This window comes from Emydura macquarii, unplaced genomic scaffold, assembly GCF_026122565.2.
Source record: "Emydura macquarii macquarii isolate MOO-44397 ecotype Brisbane River unplaced genomic scaffold, CSIRO-AGI_Emac_v2 contig_3080, whole genome shotgun sequence".
NCBI classification, from domain to species: domain Eukaryota; kingdom Metazoa; phylum Chordata; order Testudines; family Chelidae; genus Emydura; species Emydura macquarii.
This window is the reverse complement of record NW_027133217.1, coordinates 6,370,086-6,389,996: the sequence shown is the minus strand read 5'-3', so window position 1 is coordinate 6,389,996 and position 19,911 is coordinate 6,370,086. Positions and strand designations below refer to the sequence as shown.

Genomic DNA, 19,911 nt, shown 5'->3' with positions numbered 1-19,911 from the left:
GATCAGCTGGTGTTTCTCCCGTGCATTAATTTTAAAGGGCAGGGTAGAGCACAGCGGGGAGTGGGGGGGAATATCACTGCATTGAGATTTCAGGATCCGCCTTAAGAGGATAGCAATGAACAGCACGGTAGCAACTGCTACTGGGACCCGAATAACCTTTGGGAATGGGCAATGGAGTTTTCCCCTCCCAGGCACTGATCGGAAGGTCACCCAGGTAAGCAGTGACTGAGTAACCCCCACCCCCATCAGCAGTTTAGTGGCTTCTATGAAGTGAGTTTGGGGGAAATCTCACTCCAGCTCCTACTGAACTGCCATGCCCATCACAGAAACCACGCACTGACCCCTCAGCCGCCAGCCTCTACAGAGAGGGCCAAAGACAAGGAACGTGGATGGGACGCATGCGTGTGGGGAAGCTTGCACTTGTCTGGTCTTTGCTGGGGGGATAACGCAGAGCTCTCCAATTTACGGCTTCCATCTGGCACCGCCCACCAGTCTTAGTCAATTTGCTTTAAAGCAAACTACCACAGACCGGGCTTCGTCATTGTTCTCTGCAGCCCTTCGCAGCATGACAAGGCTGGGAAGAAACCAGCCAGGATCGGCGGAATCTGAATGCCTTGTAAAAAAAGAAATCAATCAGTTTCAAGCGTGCTTGCTTTGAGCCAGGTTTCAGGGCTTTGTCCCTGGTCTAGCTTTTCAGGGAACGGAGGAAGGAAAGCTGGTCTCGCCTGGGGAGCGAAGACCACCGTACAGGAAAAACGGGCCGTTCTAACCATCAGCAATTAGGTTCCGTTGGCCATTGCGACACCAGCACAGCGCTAGCGTGATTCCACTGCAATCAGCGGCATTCCTCTCGATGGGGAGCGTCACTGAGCGCTGAATCTGCCCCGGGGTGCCTAGACAGCGGGTGATCTCTGAAACCGCTTCCGTGTTGTGAGCATGGCAGCCTAAGCAGTAGAGATCCCCTGAATACCCAGGCAGCACACCTTCTGCACAGATTATTCCATGGCTAATGGGAGACCAGGCCCAAGTGACACCCGCTACGGGAACTAACACTGGCGTTTCAGGATTGGGCCCCACATGTAAAGCCAGATCAAAAAGCATCACGTGATTTCGTGCACAGATGCTTTCCAGTTACCCTGCCAAGCAGACGCAAGGTCCCACTGCTGTGTACAGTCTCCCTCTGCTTCCAGTCATTGCTCATTGAACTCAAGAGTGGCGTTCCCTGCATTGTGGGGGTTTCTGGAGAGGAATTGCTTGGAGGTTTCACAGTCTTTACCCACTGCCAATGTATTAAAATACCAGCAGGCATGGTGGCGAGTCACCTGTGCTGCACCTGTCTCTCTCTCAGTCCCCTGGGATCTCATTTCTTCATGGTGATAGTGCCTTGGAAAACTGGGGAATTGCTGGTCCCAGCTACATCCCAAGGTGGGGGTCTGGAGGACCAGTGGGCACAGCCTGTATCTTGGCCGCCATAGCACAGATAGCATCATTTCACTAACGCAAATGGCAAAGGCTCCCGGAGCTGCGAAGGGAGACTCACAGACTTCCTGGGAGAGCCAAAGAATCATACCTGCCTCCTGGGAGAGGCCGTATGAGCAAGCTCTTCCCCCAAATGATGCCATGATGTACAATGACGGAGAACCAAGGCCGGGTCCCTCCCTTGGGGAGACCTTTAGGAGCGGATGCCCTGCTATTCCATGCGAGATTCACCTTTCCTCAGTTTCATCCCATTACATCCAGTTATAGCGTCCCCTGCGGGTCACAGATGACTGACTGAAAGCCTCTTAACAAAAGCCACCTAGTTCTTTAGTTGTCCATAGAGTCCTCCTGGAAAGACAGGATGGACAACACCTGAATTTCTAATGAAACAAAACCAAGCAGGAATAAACTTCCAGGGCCTCTCTGTTCTTCAGAAAGAAGTTAAAAGAGGGCAGGGACATTTAAAAAGGCCACAGCGTGAGCCCTTCCCATGATCCTCAATGTTCACTGTCAGAAAGCAGCTGCGTGAGGATTTTCTGCGGTTGCCGAGAGCGGCCCCAGCGTTTGCGTTCCAGTCAGGTCCTGAGATGACAACGGGCCACGTGTCAGGTTACACTGGGCTCTGTCCATTTCTGATGCACAAGCCTGAAGACGGCAGAGCAGAGAAGATGCGTCACCATTTGTTGCAAGGCAGCGGCGCCTCCCAAGGAAACCACCGTCTGCATGGCCCAACTGAAGATGAATGCAGCAGCACTGGGTGCTGGGGCTGGTGCGCTGAGGGGGCAGCAGGGAGTCACTGAGAGATCCCTGGAGATCACTGAAGATCCCTGGAGAACAGGGCTAGGAAGAAGAGTCGCGAGGGATCTGTGGAAGGAAGCTCAAAGGGAGGCCGGGAGGACAGGTACAAGAAGCTGCTCAGCACAGATGGGGTCGTGAGTCACTTTCTAGGGCACCCATATAACTGTCCCGAAAGCAAATTTGGAGTCAAAGTGATGCAGCCAGCCCGTGAGCCGCTGCATCGAGCTGGGGGCAGAGGGGATCGGAGAGGAAGGACAAGGACACACGGATGAACATCTTGTGCGGCTGTCACTGCTGCTCCTCTCTTGACCACAGGAGCCGCCCTTGAGCAGCACGGAGCCCCAGGAACGCTCAAGCGTAGCCTGCTAAGCCAGGCTCCTTGCATTTAAAAGAGGAGAGACCTGGGCTGAGAGTTGGCTGTCGTAAGTTATCTCCCAGCAGCACGGGCACGGATTAGCCAGCAGCTCATCATTCGGCGGCAACTCTGCCAAGGACTGACCAGGGCGGCGATTCCCCCTAGCAACGGCAGCAGCCGAAGGTGACAGAGAGAGGCGGAAAATCTTCTGTTAGCTTCCCCGATCAGTCTCGCAGGCCTGGGGGAGCCAGGAGCAGCAGGGAGCAGAGCACAATTTAAATACACTTGATTCTTTGAAAGAGGCTGGCCAGGAGCTGAGAGATGCAGCCAGTCTGGGGCTGCCCAATCTTAGGAAAATCCTCCTACCGGGCTGTGTCTAGGGCTGTTTAAACGCCCTCATTGCATAGCACCAGCCCGCAGGCCCACAGCACCCTGCTCTGACACGGGCCGTGGCAGATGCTCCAAGCAGGCCCAAGACAAGGTGGCAGCTGCTGCAGACATATGAATCCGGTGCCAAAGATTGCATGCAACATGCACCCTATTGCAGCCATGATGGGACACGTGGATGGCACATATCACAGAGGCATGACCCGATCACACCACTGGTAGACAAGAGATCCTGAGTTCGAATCCTGGCTCTATTGGTCTCTGACAAGCCCTTCCCCCTCTCTGCCTTGTTCTCCCTGCGCCCTTCCCCAAGACCTGTAGAGTGTGGCTATGCCACTGCCTACCCCCCCCGACAAGGGCCATAAAGCACATCGCAAATGTACAGCAACAAGCACCCTCTTCATCAAGGGGTAGTGTGCCGGACCCGCCAGCCAACTGGGCCTCCCCTGCACTCATTGGTTAGCTGTTCGCCACTGGTTCTTGTGGCTGGAAAGGCGGCTAAGGTCCAGGGCTGCAGCGCCCATCGGAGCAAGTGAAGTTCTGGCAGATACACTCCACGCCATGTGAGCCCCAAGTTCGGAAACACTCAGAACTGACTCAAGCCCTTGTGAAGGGTTAAAAACCCCACCCAGATGGCCCAGATTTTAACAGCGGAAGAAGAGCTGTTCAGAGGAGTAGTTATTTGAGCACCTGCCTGTCTCCCCTCCCTAATTCAAAGTCAATCAAGCACATTCACCCTCTTCGCCTGTTATGAGGCACCCTCGGATTTGCCAAAGAAAAACTTCCAGGCCCATCTTTTCGTAGATCTAGGACTCTACTTGGTAACATGGTCAATTTCAGCCTCCCCGAGGGGGAAAAAAAAAAAAGACACCCTCACTTTGTTGCACGTCCCAGCAGGGTCTGGCTTTTGGCTGGTTACTAAGGGATCTAAATCTTCCTTTCGTACACAAGTGGGGATCGAAGGGGGTGTCCGGACAGAACGAACACACGGGGCCAAAGCCAGGGCTGCATGTTCTCTCCGCACTTGGAACCTGCAGCGAGATGGACGGACGTATGCAGACCCTCCTGCGTGGAGGAGAGCACTGTACGCTGCAAGAACTGACGGGCCGCAAAGACCCACTGCAGCAGGATAGACTGCATGGTCTAAGAGCAAAGATGAGGTCTGATTTTTTACATGAGCAGTGCGACGAATGAAAAGCGGCCTCCAAATAAAGCCGGGGGAATCAACCACCGGGATCTGGGAGTAAACTCCGGGTTACAGTTAGAAATGGGACGGTGGCTCTCCCATAGCATTTCCAGGGCAAACGTGCTCAGTAAGTTAACAGATGATCTTTCCCATCTGTCAGCTCTGCAAATGCAGCCAGGGGGACCAAAAAAAACCTAGCTGGGCTCTTCCTGCCTCTTCCTTTAGCAACAGTAATAGAGAGCCTGAAATTTACACACAAGGCCAAACAGGATCAGCTTCCCTGTGCCATGACATGCAGCCACTTCTGGGGTGCGCTGGTTAACAGCGCATAGGAACACTACCTAACAGCTTAGGACAAGAGGTGAAGGATGCTGTATGCAAGTGAAAATGTTTGGGGAGTGTAAGGGCCTTGCTGGAACTTGGCCAGAGCAGCAGTAATAGTCCTACTTCTGAGAAAAGCGGATTGGCGTCTTTAATCAGCACTGGTGGTCAGGACCTTAGAGGCACGACGCTTGCACCACACTGGGGCTCTAATAATAATGCTAATGACCCATTTATATTGTGGTAGCCTCTCAGGATGCTAAGTGCTGCACACATCTAGGAAAACAAACAGTCTCTGCCCCCAAAGAGTTTACAATCGAATGACAAATCAGCTGCAGAGTGAAGACGAGGGTACAACATACATGCAGAGTGTGCCTGGGTGGCTGAGCAGCACAGGAGTTACTGACTGCTCTTTGAGAGAATACACAACGGAACAACGGCCTCTTTGCTTCCTCGTCCTTAGCTGACTAATCTATTGTACCGCATCACGAGAGACCCAGATCTTCAGGGGAGACCTGGCTCGAGAGATGGTTAATGGCCTCTGCGGGATGAGAGCCACCCAAAGTCAAGAGCTCAAGTTCCTGCAGAGACCACTCCTGAAGCTTAAGGACAGGATTCATGTTTTTCCAGGCAGGAGGAAACTCAAGAGGTCCTTCCCCATGCCGTCTCCGATCCCAGAGAGCCGGGGAGCGTACCTTGCTGTTCTGGATCAGCCGGATGATGTGCTCAAAGCAGTTGTTGCTGAGGAATATCGCTTGCAGGACCGGTCTGTCGCCACAATTCAGCATTTCCGGAATTGCATCTGAAGGAGAGAGGAAGAGTGATCCATCAAACACCAGCCTGCAGGGCAGCCCTGTCTGAGCCCCGCTCCATGCCAGAGTTATTGGGAGAGGAGCAGAAATAAGTCCAAATGGCCCCCAGGAGCCCGTGACTATCTAGCAATCCTACTAGTTGAGTTAGCAGGCCACACATGGCCCACCCCCAGAGCTCCTGGGGGGACAAAAGAGAACATGGGAAGCAGCGGGTGCCTAATTCTAGTGGGGTTTCTCCTTCACAAAGATCAGTGTCTCCTCCCCGAGACGTGCAGTGCGGAGGAAGCCAGCCATGTTCAGACAGGGTGCTGGTTTCATGCCCGATGAACGCCTACATCAGGCAGCATTGCCTTGTCAGCATCAGGGGCACATGAGCCGGTGCTGACCCCAGCGTAAGGGCGGGTGAAGCTGAGACAACGGGTGCTTGAGCCCTCCGCCTCAGGGCAGGGCTAAACGGTGGTTAAAACCCGCTGGCCAGTGGTGCCCGGACTTCATTTGCGCTCCCATCCGCGGCAGTCAAGGCAACAAGGGGAAGTCCGAGCCAGACTACCCTAGTGCCCTTGGATGCAGAGCTCAAGGGACAGCCTCTCATTCCACTACCCCAGCGGCTCCTATCAGCCAGCCCGGTGCATGGCCGGAGACTGTACCCATCGGGCTGGAAAACACTCCCCCTCCCCCATACCCGTGCCCCACCCCAGAGCCCTGCCCCACTGAGCTCCAGGCACAGATCTGTCTGCAGCCACCTACCCAGCATGTTCACCCTGAGCGCAATCAGCCCTTCCTCCCAGCGAGCGGCCGGCGAGCCTTCCAGAGAGGCCATGGGCTGGTCTGAGTTGAGGACCTTGAAGTAGCTGTCCAAGATGGTCCTGATCTCCACCTTGCGTTGGCCCGGGCTGCTGGCGTGCAGGATGTGAATCATTCCAACCAGACTCTTCAAGGTCAGCTGCAGCAGTCTGGGGTCCTTGGTGTCTCCGCTCTCTAAGGAACACCGCCGCCGGAGCACCAGCATGAGGACCTCGACCGAGGCCGGCGTGATGGCTTGGAGGGCGTTTTGCTAGTGAAACAAAGAAGCCTGTGTGGATGGCGCACTAGGACACCCAGCGCAGACCAGGTACAGTCGGGGCATAGAGCCCAGATTCTCAGACCCAGAGCGGGAATCGCACCGGCACGTCTGAGCGCTGTGCAGAAACGCACGCGCACGGCATTCAGCACGCTCATGTGCGGTGCCATTCACACACAAGGGTGTGGGAATCTGGGCCTAAGCAGGCAGCAGAGACTCGCCCTCAGCTAGCACAATCTAGACTCCCCCAAGAGCGTCGCATCCCATGGGAATGGGGCTCGTCAGTCTAATGCTCTAGGCGTGGGTCCGTCCTGCAAACGCTGCCCAGTGGAGTCGGGCTAAAAAACCATGGGATCACGTCTCCCTCTACTGGCTGCAGCCTACGGGGTGGACAGAGTCTTAATGGAAGGGAAGGGAAGGGAAGGGAGGATGGGGAAGAAAGGGAGAGAACAGGAGGACAATAGGAAGAACCAAGGGAGGTACCTGCAACATCCACTGTGACTCTGTCTCAGAGGCAGCCTGTGCCGCACAGTCCCCACCTGCCCCTCCCCCTTTTATGCCTTAACCACCAGGAGCTACCACAGGCTCCTCCCAGGACCCACATCCAAGCAGTGTTCTCGTCTCTTCCCGCATCATCTTCCCCAGCGGGAATCAAGATGTGGCGGACGGGAGGCGAGACTCCAGCTCCGTCCCAGGCCCCCAGGGCAAAGTGAGGTCAGACACCAGAAACGCTTGTTGTCAGCCCTACGCACGGCAGAGGCAGGATTCTGAATGCCCATGAAGAGCAAGCGAGGGGACGTGACCTATTGCATTTTTCATTCCTGCATCACCCAGGAGGATTAGTATCATTATCCCCATTTTACAGACAGGGAAATAGAGGCACAGGGAGGGAAAGTGATGGGCCCAAGGTCACACAGCAGGTATGGGGCAGAGCCAGGAATAGAAACCAGGTCTCCTGATTCCCAATCTCGTGCCCTTATCCACTGAGCCACACTGCTTCCAGGCGGTTAAGTATTGTTCTCACAGATTCCCAGGGCCTGAACTCCCCACCTGTAAAATGAGGATAACATCCTCTCTTCTTCCATCTTGCCTGGTTGACGTGTGAGCTCAACAGGGCAGGAACTCTCTCTCATTACACGTGCGTGCAGCACCTAGCACAACAGACCCTGATCTTGCTGAGATCCTTAAGTGCTATTGTAATCAAAGTATTATTCTCCTATGGAGCTTTCAGGCCAGTGGGACCCGTGGAAGCTGATCCTGTAGCGTAAACGTGGCTTCCCAACAAAATCTTTCCACAGCGCTCGGCTCAGCTCTCGCACAAGCGCCCAGCCCACGTCAGAGCCTAACACAGCCAGCTGCAAATTACACACACTGGTCACAAAGGCCATCCCACTAACTGGGGCGGTGGCAAATGGGAGTGAGCATCCAACAGGAGGCAAACGCAGCAGGGGAAAGAGCGGCTTGTTGTTATGTCCGAGAGGGCGGGAAGGGACCTCAAGAGATAGAATCATAGAATATTAGAGTTGGAAGGGACCTCAGGAGGTCATCTAGACCTCAAGAGTCCAACCCCCTGGCTTTGTCCCAACCAGGGCTTTGTCAAGCCTCATCTAGTCCAACCCCTCACCCAGAGGCAGGAGCAAGAAAACCTAGCTCATCCCTGACAGGCATTTGCTGGACCTGTTCTTAAAGATCTCTGAGGACGGGGATTCCACCAGCCCGCCCCGTTATCGGGCACCGCCATGCCCGCTCCCCCGCCCACCTCTCCCTTCCCACGGCTGGCGCGTGGCTTTCAGGATGGCGGCGACAACAACCGGGGACGAGTTACCTTGGCTCCAGAGATAATGGCTCCAAAGAGGTGGATGAGTCGCAGCTGGAGTGCCTCAGGAAGCTGCCCGTCGCCCTGGAAACTCCCTGCAAAGCCCAGGGGAGAGCAGTTTAGTCTCTCAGTCTCGGGAGCGTGGTGGATTTAGTTAGACCTCAAACCCCCAATGCCTGGGCACATGGAGAACCTGGGTTACCAACGAGCAAAGGCAGGGGCAGGTTGGGAATCACTGACCAAAGACACTCTTTTTATGGGGTGCAAGCCTGGGCCCCTGGGGTACAAACACTGGTCAGACCCCCGGATGGAGAGAGATCTCAGAGCGTGCAAGTCCAAGGGGGCTTCTCTAGGACATACAGCAGATGATCTAATGGTATGCCGCTGTTAGGAGAGAAGACAGGGACTTTCACCTCTGCCTGGGACACAGCCAGACCCCTTACCCATGCTGCCTGCTGTGGCAGGCAGATGATTGGCAAGGGACACCCACAGCTGGTGAATGGAGGAGGAAGGGGCCCTCTCCTGTTTACATTTTCTTCGCTGGAGTGAGGAAGGCTGGCCTGGTGGCTACAGCACCAGGCAGGGACTCAGAGCTCGGTTCAGTTCCTGGATATGCAACAAGCAGTGCATGTGGCCTTGGGCATGTCAGGCCTGACTCAACGCCCGCTGAAATCCATGGACAGACACCCCGGGGATTCGTATCAACCGTCATCGCTTGGTGCCTTAGTTTCCCCATCAGTAGAGCCAGGATGGACACGGCTTCCGTTCTCTGTCTTGTCTAGTTAGACTGCAAGCTCTCTAAGATAGAGACTGGCTCTCACTGGGTGTATGTACAGCGCCTAGCGCAATGTGGCCTTTGTTTGGGTTGCCCCTGTAGGTGTTCCCATACTACACATAAGAAATCGTAATTTAGGGCACACTCAGGTAATCACCACGTCCCCTGAGGGCACCTCTCTTCAGTCACGGAGTAGGTCATGCCGGTTATGAGGGGACATACGTGCCCCTGGGGAGACCAAGCATCTGGGTCCTGTTTCCAGTTCTGCCACTTATTCACTGTGTGGCCCTGGGCTAGATTTTTTCTGGGCCGCAGTTTCCCCATCTGTAAGAGGAGGCTGATACTGCTCCCCCGCCCCCCGCCCCCGGTCTTCACTCCCTATTTGGAAAGCTCTCCCCCTACTCCTTGGCTGGAAGATGCTACAGAAGGGCAAACACGCTCTTGTTTAAATCTACCCTAGAGAGCGTACAGGAGGGAACCCACCCAGGGCAGGGAGGGAGATGGGGCTGCATTAGCAAATGCCTTCCCCAGAGCAGAATGGTACTGCAGAGCGGGAATGCTGCCTCAGTCCCCCTTGTGACGGGGAGGTTGGGGCATGGAGGGGTGGGGAATTCTCTTTTTGCCTGGTGTCAAACAGCGAAAGCCACCCCCACCGTCAAACCCAGCCTAGAGCACGCAGATCAGACAGAACTTCACCGGCGCTCGGAAAGCGCTCCGAAGATGCGGAGGGCCACAAGCGCGATGGCTGGGTGTCGCAGCCCACTTCCTCCGGCTGGTGCGTGTGTGCAGGGAGAGACCTTATATCCCAGCTACTCTGGGAGGCAGCTTCTCGCTTCCAGGAAACATCCAGCAAGCCAGAACGTTTTTTTTCCCTGCAGGAAGGGCCCTGGGAGGCTATAAACAGACAACTGACATGCTACCAGGCTCCTCAGCGCTCACACCAAGGGCTACTGACAGCAGACTGGCCCGTGACAAGAGCCGGGACTGTTGCCGGGCCAGGCTCCGGTAGGGGGAGCGGCAGTAAAAACACCCAGTGCCCTTGAATTCCTGGAAGCAGGCTGCTGGGCCAAGCCGGCCTGGGGAAGGAAATCCGAGGCCCTCACTGCCGTCCCAGAAGCCCCAGGGCATCTCCAAAACAGAGGGGAGCATCCTGCTGGCAGGGCGCTAGCGTGTTTTAATACACCTCAATTAGCTCCCCCTTGCTGGCAGACCCAATGGAGAAGCCAGGAACTGATGAGGCCAGGAAACTATTCCCGTTCCATTCTCTCCCCATCAGGCTGAGGCAACGTGGGGGGAAGCCTGCCCTGCATCTAAGCAGGGCTGCCAGCGTGGTGCATTTTGCTAGCACAAGTCACGTGTCAAACCGAAGAGGGTCGGTTTCCTTCTCCCTCCGAGCATGGCCAGGAGACGAGCGCGGGGCGTTCCCCTCCTAGCGAGGGTCCTGGGGAGCGTGGGGGGAGGTGGGGCCGAGAACAATGGTGTGCGATCCTGATCTCTAACACTTGGAGTGCGGCCAGTCCCCAGCCCAGCTGCTCCCAGGGATGGTGAAATGGCTCTCCGTCCCAGCAGGTCTGGAGCAACACATGCAACAGAGGCCCAGACCTTCCCACCCTCACACACCTGCAGAGCTCCGGGCCCCTCACCTTTGAACGAACCCGACTCATCTCCTCTTCCGCCCCCACCAGGCCTCTGAGCGGAAAGACAAGACCAAGAGCTAGGTTTGTCACAACCTGCGTCTCCACTAGGCTTCCTTGCCAAAAAGTTTCCCTGGTCTGCCAGAGACTCCCCTATGTGCCCTTGGGCAAATCACTTAACCCTGAGCCCGCTAGCACAGTTATGAGGTATACCAAGCATGGTAAGTGTATATAGTTAAGATCGGTCGCTGTATCATTCCTGTTTGAGTTACCGTATCTCCCAGATACGGCCTGATCAGGACCAGAGGCCCATTATGCAGAATGCTGAACGTACACAAAATACAAAAGACCACGACACGTCACACGACCTTTGCACAGCAGGGTTTGTGCAGAACATCACATTCGGCTTTCCAGAGAGTGCGCACCACACTTCACTGGGGGAAGCAACACCAACCCGAGGGAGAAAGGAGAAATGGCATTACAGATGGACTAAAAGCCATCCAGCCAACACAGACGCAATGCACTGAGATTCAAGAGCAGGAGAGATGCCTCCTTGAGTTGCCCCATATGCTGTATCTGGAGCTTCCATCTCAAAGTCACGTAATCATGTCTCAGTTCTTCCCTTGACAACTTCCTATTGGCTTTACCCGCTGATTTTTGATGATGACTTGTTCTATTCATTCCCTCTGAAGCACCTGGCATTGGCCACTGTCGGAAGACAGGATACTGGGCTAGATGGACCATTGGTCTGACCCAGGATGGCTGTTCTTATGGAGCTATGAGGATTACTGTCTGGCTGGGAACATGGGTTATAAGCACCACCCTGGGTGGATAAAATGGCAAGAACGGTGCGTTTACACTGTTCACATGCTGCATTTCACTGGCAAATGGACTGGTCGGTGTCACTTTTGTTCCTAGTCCGTTTCATCTTCTGGGTCTCCTATGCTAAATCCAAAGCAAACTTATTTGGATTATAAAGACGCGGACGGGATTTAGATGGGTGTTTTCTTAAATAAAGCCCTTCCCAAATGGAAGTTTAAAAAAAAAAAAAAAAACCCTCATGGAAACACCTTTATTGACCTTCAGTATTAAACATCTTCCTGTGGCATTAGCGTCTCTGCATGCCACATGCATGGTTCAGGGAGCTGGTGACTGGGCATCCAGCTTGGATCACTGTTTCCCTTATAGGAGGCCGTAATGTTGTCCCAACACAGTATAGCACTCTTACAGTGCCTAGGGCCAGGACATGGTGCAGGAATACCTGAATGACGTTCTCTGGCCTGAGTCAACAGGAGATCAGACTAGTCCCAACGGTCCCTTCTAGCCTCAGAGTATAGGAAGCTTCGCTGTAACTTCGTAATGCAAAGCTTTGTCCTTCTCTCTAGCATCATTTTTCAGAGGATTTCAAAACATATAATGTTGGGGTTCACAGTTTATTTAAAGGCTGGATAGCCACCTGTCTTGGATGGTTGTGACTCAACAAATCCTGCATCTTGGCAGGGGGTTAGACTAGATGTCCATTCATAGAATCATAGAAGATTAGGGTTGGCAGGGACCTCAGGAGGTCATCTAGTCCAACCCCCTGCTCAAAGCAGGACCCACCCCAACTAAATCATCCCAGCCAGGGCTTTGCCAAGCCACAGCTTAAAAACCTCTAAGGATGGAGATTCCACCACCTCCCTTGGTAACCCATTCCAGTGCTTCACCACCCTCCTTGGGAAAAAGTTTTTCCTAATATCCAGCCTAGACCTCCCCTACTGCAACCTGAGACCATTGCTCCTAGTTCTGTCATCTGCCACCACTGAGAACAGCTTAGCTCCATCCTCCCTGGAACCTCCCTTCAGGCGGTTAAAGGCTGCTATCAAATCCCCCCCTCATTCTTCTCTTTTCAAGACTAAACAAGCCTACTTCCCTCAGCCTCTCCTCATAAATCATGTGCTCCAGCCCCATAACCATTTTTGTTGCCCTCTGCTGGACTCTCTCCAATTTGTCCACATCCTTTCTGTAGTGGGGGGCCCAAAACTGGACACAATACTCCAAATGAGGCCTCACCAGTGCCGAATAAAGGGGAATAATCACTTCCCTCGATCTGCTGGCAATGCTCAATGCTTTGAAGTCCTTTCTAACCCGATGATTAAAAGCTGCTTTTTCAAGACCTAAATTTGGGGCCAAATCTGAGCTGACAATTCCCCTTTAAGGGCAGCAAGGATCGTACCTGAGATCTCAGCGTTTTTCATCAATAGATCTCAAAGTGCTTTACAAGGGGAGGCTAATGAACATTTCCAGATGGAAAGCCAAGGCCCGTGGGGGCTGCCCCAGCGTCACACAGCAATCGGGGAAGTCAACCCAGCTCCCCGTTCAGAGCTCCAGGCAGGCAGCAATATGGGCATCGAGAAAGAGAAGCGCCACGAAAAGGGTAGGAGAAAAGGGACAGGTTGGAGAAATTACCAGCAGGACCCAATGCTGTGGCAGGCATAAGGTCAGAAGCCCAGTTGCTGGCATAGATTCAAACACCAGCCACCAAAAAACCCCCAATTCTTTGTGGGACGGGGTGGGATTAGAACCCTGCAGCTGTGCGGCATTTACAGCCATCACTTCCACTTGGCCCTGGGATGAAACGTGCTATGTGAGAAATCAGCACAGATGCAAAGGGTTCTCCCCCCCTAAAAATAACTTAATTGGCTAAACTTGGACGAGGGGGTTTACATCAGCCGGTCACACAAAAAAGAAAAAAACTTCCTGGATAATTTTAGGTGCTTTTTTGGCCCTGTCATGACTAGAAAGGGACTGTTGATTGCCTTTCGCTGGCAGTCAGTTCTCTTGTGTGGATGAGAGCTATGAACTCAAGCCACAACACTGCAGCCTGCTGTATTAAAGTCTTCGGCCTCCACCCGCCAATCAGTCTCTCACAGCTTAACTTGATGAGTTCACACAGCCTCGCAGCTCAGCAGCACTAGCACAGGTGTGTAAAATTAAGCACCTGTGTGTTTGTAGCTGTAAGGAGGGGTCATCCAGTGAGGCACCCTCCTGTGTAAGACACACACTGACCTGGCAGGGGCTCCTGATTGGATACAACATACACTGAACAGAGCCTGAGATACCAGAGAAAAAGGAAGTCTACTGCTCCCTTGGTGGAAGTATCCAATACCCCGGGGCTGTGGATCAATGGAAAACAGTAAATAAAGCATTATGTACACAGTCATACACTGAAACATTGGGAGTCTATTGTCTTCCCGATGTACGGGAGAGCACATGCTGGTGCACAGAGCAAATCTATTAGCATGCAAAGGAAAGCGCGCCAGCTTGAGAAGCCAGAGAGGATAAATCCCCAGCTAGTGACAGAGAATATTAAAAACCTAAGTAACCAGCGAGTGACATGCGAAATTAATCCACTCGAATGGGCGCCTGCCCCCGTGGGAATAACCGCCTCTTCTCAAAGCAGCGCTAACGTCCTGGCATTTATTTTTACCCTCACCTCTCAGTCTTCTCATCTACATGGGTTCTAATTCAGACTGGAAGCACCAAAGGCAGGGACCTTGTCTTTATTTACTTGTAACATGCCCTGTATGTCTATGGCACTGTAATCCCAAACCATGCCAAACTCCGAACCCTGTAAGGTTAGCCTCTCACTAGTGGTCCAAGTACCATTTGTTATCATTTAATCAGATGCTTACTATGGTCAGGAGTCCTACTGATGACTTCCAATGTGTATCTCTCACACACATGCACACACTCCAAAGTGTTTAATACAAGATCCAATCTGAAGTCTCCCAATGCAAGGAGTTACTACTGTGCATGGCTGATTCACCGTAATAAAATATGGGGCTTCAATTCAGTCCATCCGTAAAGAATAGGACTTGTTCAAAATATGTATCCAGATTCAGATCTGGATTTCACATATCCCTGCAGCCTGGGGATGCCTGAATCCAGGGTTTTTCTGCAAACCCCAGCTCTGTTTCCTTGGCCAGCACAGGCCTCCAACTTAGTTAGAAAGTCATTTGTGAATTCAAGATAATCTTGAAAAATGAGGAGTTATGTTAATAAGGAAGGAAATCTGCCATGAAACCCAACCCTCCCACACCCTTGTTAAAAAAGTAATGTTACAAATGGGGAGAGAATTGTGTCTGCAGACTTTCTTCCTTCTTTATGGGGTTTTAGAAAAGCCGGGGGAGGAGAGGGGGGGGAAGGCGTATTTTCACATTAGAAATTCAGGTCTTGTCCTCCTGATTCTTGTTGGAAGATTTCCAAGTAAAAGACTACAAGAGGGGTTGTGTCATTTGGGAAGCAAAACCGACAAAGTGTGGAGGGATGAAAACAGTTTTAGTCAGACTGTCTAAAACTTTGTTTATTTCGCTTAGCCCCTATCTAACTCTAATGCCTGAGAAACAGTTGGGAGAAAAAGCTCTCAATAAAAAAAACTTAAGCCTCCTTCAAGGAAAGGCTGAGAAAGCTCTTACTCCAGCTCCCTGGTCGTCCTAGGAGATCTCCACCAAGAACAGGGAAATTGAGATGGGAGACATTTCTAAAACAAACGAGCAGAACCCTTTTTTCAGGCGTGGGGGCGGGAGGAGGAGGAAGAGGTGGAGAGAGGAAATCAGCACTTCACTGAAGAGATATGAATGGCTCAGAAAAAGGTCTGTTTCACGGGGGCTTGAATTAAAAAGCACAAACAAAATAAAGTTTCACAGTGAACAGCAATAATCCCTTTCCCTAAATCAGGTTTCACTCCAGCCAGCTCCTGAGACTTCCAAGAACAGCACGCTAGCTAAGACCTGAGTTTCTAATGTAAAAAGTCACCAGCCTAGGGTTTTGGGACTTCCAAAAAGCAAAGAAAATGTCCAAAGCATATTTCTACAGCATGGCAAGCAACCGGCTATTTCTCTCCCTTCAAGTCACATTGCACTAGGCTTTTCGTCGTCAGTACAAAGGAAGGAAAGCAGACCACAGTGACTGTGAAGTGAACGGGGTCACATTCAGAGGTTAATAAGCTGCAGCTCCTTGCAAGACAGCTACATACGCAGCTTTCCGAAACAGCTGTGCCCCACTAACTCAAGAATCTTCCTCTTTAGATGCCATCAGCACACGGAGGGACATGGTAACAGGCCGGAGCAGCAGCTCCAGACACCCTGTCCTCAGTGTCAGAAGCAGTTCCCTGGCTCCTTGGGGACGAAGTAGCACAGCGGCACTGGGAAGGAGTGATTGGGGCAGGGAGGATCATGCCATGCAAATACAGAGGGACTTTCCCCACTCTGAGGGGCAGGACGAGCCCATTGCTTGTGAATCAGGTTATTGGGCTGCTGCTAGTGCCAGTTATTTCAGACAGAAAAGCTCCCAGCCGAGAACCCAGGCCCGGCGTGGTGAGCTCAGACCTGCTCTCCGGAGCCTGGATCGACCCTTGGCGCTTGGAAGGCACCAAGACCAGGGTCCCTGGTTGAGCCTGGTCACCGCAGACGACAAATCCGTGACGGTGAAAAGACTGCACGGCGAGTACCGGTGCTAGTGACGGAGGCGTCCGCCATCCCCGGCTCTGGGCCCATCGGAGGGGGGCAGGCACACCCAGCAGGATGCTGGAGAGGAACCGGAGGGCCACCCACATGACAGCCCCAATTTATAGCATTGCCCCTCCCTCTCTTCGCTGCACATCGTCCTCACCACAGCTCTGCCCCCTCCTGGAGGGAGGCTGAAATTAATTAGCTCATAATAGCACCTAGAGATCCCAGCTGAGGTCAGAGCTCCAGCCTGCTGGAGACAGGAAGCCAGACTCTGCCCCCACAGAGCCTACAATCTGCACAGACGAGAGAGACAAAGGGCAGGAGGAACAGGACATTGCCCCCATTTTACACCCACACCAGCGCTTTAGCCACAAGCCCATCCTTCCTCAATGTCCCCAGCACAGCCGCCAGCGGTTCTAACTCCCCCTCACAGGGCTTTCAAAGCCCGCCCCCTTGTGTGGTGTCTCAGCACGGCCAGTCAAAGGCCCCAGGCTGCTCCCAAATTCCAGGTCTTCCCAGGGCCTCTGAGATGTTGGTTCCAAGTCCCCTAGGAAGTTCATTACAGACGTTAACGAGGCTATGAACCGAGAGAGCCAACGTAGTGAGGCACAGAGGTCAAGACAGCGAGCTCTCAGCTCCCCCAAGGAAGGAAATGCCTTAGCTCGTCGGGGGAACCATGCCTAGAAACTAACACGAGGATATTTATAGACAAGTCGAGTCTCCTTCACCAGGTGTGAGACTCACTCATTAGCAAGCTCTCTCACTCTCCTCCACATGCCTAAGCTGATCTCACTCACTGAGTAGATATGTAAAGATTTAAAATATGCTTAGTCAGGCGCTGCAGGCAGTAACCATGGAGACTACAGGCCCTATACGCGCCAGAGAGGAGGCTACGCGATGGGCAGGGGTTGTGTAAGAATACACAAGGGTCCAAAAAAAAAAAAAAAAATAGGAGTTCGCCCAAAAAACAAGCAGGATTTGATCAAAAGTTTGCAGGTTCCGCAAAATAAAATTTAAACCCCACTGGGCAAACTGATGGCCTCTCAACGTCCTGGTAGCAGGCAAGACTTTTCTTTAAACGTATGCTGTGTCGCCAGCAGCTGTCCTGGTTTGCATTGCATAAAGAAGCCTCACGTGCCCTAGACTTTAGGATGAATTAGGACACTTAAGTGTTTCATACGCAATATTAAGCAGTGAACATTTTAAAACAAACCATTAAAAGCTGGTTGAATTAAAAACCTGGACTATTGGATGTCATCAAGGACCAAAGACAGAAGTCCTTTTCCTAAAGCAACGACCTAACACTCCACATGGAAGGTCTCATTCAGGCCTTGAATCTCACTCTGTGGGGCTGTAAATCTCACTCAAGAACAGCCAACCCTTGGCATCTCTGGAGTTACCACCCCAGAGATGTAGGGTAAAGGAGTTCCCAGTCTCATCCAGGGTCACATGGCATAACGGTGCATTTGGCAAGAGGACCCCAAAAGACAGAGGAAAGCAAGGAACAAAGAGAACTGCCTTGGGCAATTAAACCACTCTGTGGGATTCTACTTTACAAGCCCACAGAAAACGGGCAGGGAAGGGATGCGAGGCGGCTTAGGAGCTAGTAAAACTCCAGGAATCCTTCCTAGTGTCAAATCAAAACCAGAATGAAACCCATCCATTCAACAGCTCACAGTAGAGTGTTTTATGCATTGACACGCATGACCAGGCCAACACTGGCTTCCATCTACACAGCTGCTTTCTGAGGAGCGCTGCATTGGTAATGGGGTACAGGAGAGGCCTCCTATCTAGGCTACTAGGTCAAACCCAAGATGCTACTACATGGTGTGTGTGGGGGGGTGAGAGAGAGAGATTCACATGAGCTGGGTGGAACATCACCACAAATCTCCTGCCTCTTTGCTGATAGCGTCAGCAGGGAGGCCCCCGACTGAATGGGCCTAGAGAGTCAACTCCTCTCTGATGCCCAAGGAGTGGCCCCTTCAAGTTAAGCAGGAGGCATGCTGGCTGCTGTTCCTGCTATGTGGATGAACAGGTGGGTCCAGTCTCCAAGGCTGGTAAACTGGTACCTTCTTCAGCACTACATTCGCTCCCCACCCAAATTTGAAACAAAAGCACTCAGTCCCTCCCCCTTCCTCTGGGATTGCATAAAGAACTTATCTCCATGAACTTATCTAGTTCTTTTTTTAATCCTGTCAGCCTTCACAACATCCTCTGGCAAGGAGTTCCACAGGTTGACTGTGTTGTGTGTGAAGAAATACTTCCTTTTGTTCATTTTAAACCTGCAGTCTATTAATTTCATTTGGTGACCTCCAGTTCTTGTGTTATGAGAAGGATTAAATAACACTTCCTCATTTACTCTCTCCAAACCAGTTGTGATTTACAGACCTCTCTCATACCTCCCATTAGTGGTCTCTTTTCCAAGCTGAAAAGTCCCAGTCTTATTAATTTCTCTTCATATGGAACCTTTTCCATACCCCTAATCATGTTAGTTGCCCTTTTCTATACCTTTTCCAATTCCAATATATCTTCTTTAAGATGGGGTGACCAGATCTCACACAGTATTCAAGATGTGGGCGTACCACGGATTTATAAAGAGGCAATACGATATTTTCTGTCTTATCGATCCCATTCCTAAGGGTGCCTAACATTGTTAGCTTTTTTGACTGCTGCTGCACAGAATGGATGTTTTCAGAGAACTATCCACAGTGACTCCAAGATCTCTTCCTTGCGTGGTAACAGCTAATTTAGACCCCATCATTTTGTATGTATAGTTGGGATTATGTTTTCCAATATGCATTATTTTGCATTTTTCAACCTGGAATTTCATCTCCCATTTTGTTGCCCAGTCACCCAGTTTTGTGAGATCCCTTTGTAACCCTTCACAGTCTGCTGTGAACTTAACTGTCTTGAGTAGTTTTGTATCATCTGCAAATTTTGTCACCTCACTGTTTACCCCTTTTTCCAGATCATTTATGAGTATGTTGAACAGCACTGGTCCCAGGATAGACCCTGGAGGGGACACCATTATTTACCTCTTTCCATTCTGAAAACTGACCATTTGTTCCTACCCTTTGTTTCCTATTTTTAACCAGTCACTGATCCAGGAGAGGACCTTCCTTCTTATCCCATGACAGCTTATTTTACTTAAGAGCCTTTCATCACAGAGCACTCCCAAAGCTGGTGAGCAGGGAAATAAGAAAGGGTCATTAAAGACCATAACAACTGCCTGGAAATAGCTGGAAAGCTTACAGTGACATTTCATTTCAGCATGAAGAGGAAGAAGGAGAACTTCTGAACTGAGAGATAACACAGCACTGGAGACAGACAAACTTCCAACCAGAACTGGAGGAGGAGGAGTTGGCTGTTTGGCATTTACCTTGGAAGAAAGTGTTGAACTCTGGAGGCAAAGCAGCTGGTGCAAACTTGTATTTGCTCTTCTCTTTCATGCTGACAATTTCCCTAGAAACACAGGAAAGGCAGGAGGAAATGAGACAGGATTCTAGATGAGGAGCAGCTAATGGGGGGTAAGCCGGAGATGGGGGGGTTGAAATTAGTCGGCCAAGGAATCAGGGCAGCGTGGCGCAGCATCATGAGATGCCTGTATGTCATGCCACCAGTTTGAAATGGTACCCTCGGAGTGAAACGCCTTGTGATCTCGAGTCCCCAGCCCCTGATACCCCATATAGATACGTTTTATGCAATGGATTACGGCTTATTATCAAATCTGACCCCGCAGACCAGCCGAGCTGCTGCAATCTGCCTAAACTGTCTCACAGCTAAGTGAGAACTTCCT

At 51.9% G+C, this 19,911-nt stretch overlaps 1 protein-coding gene across 1 annotated transcript in view; it reads right to left on the bottom strand.

The window, feature by feature from the left end:
- The window catches only part of NBEAL2 (neurobeachin like 2), a 162,587-nt gene that overhangs the window by 58,902 nt on the left and 83,774 nt on the right, over positions 1 to 19,911 (bottom strand). The window contains 4 exon segments of the mRNA XM_067530498.1: positions 5,222 to 5,328; positions 6,086 to 6,392; positions 8,224 to 8,309; positions 19,495 to 19,577. Coding sequence (XP_067386599.1) covers positions 5,222 to 5,328; positions 6,086 to 6,392; positions 8,224 to 8,309; positions 19,495 to 19,577 — 583 coding nt within the window.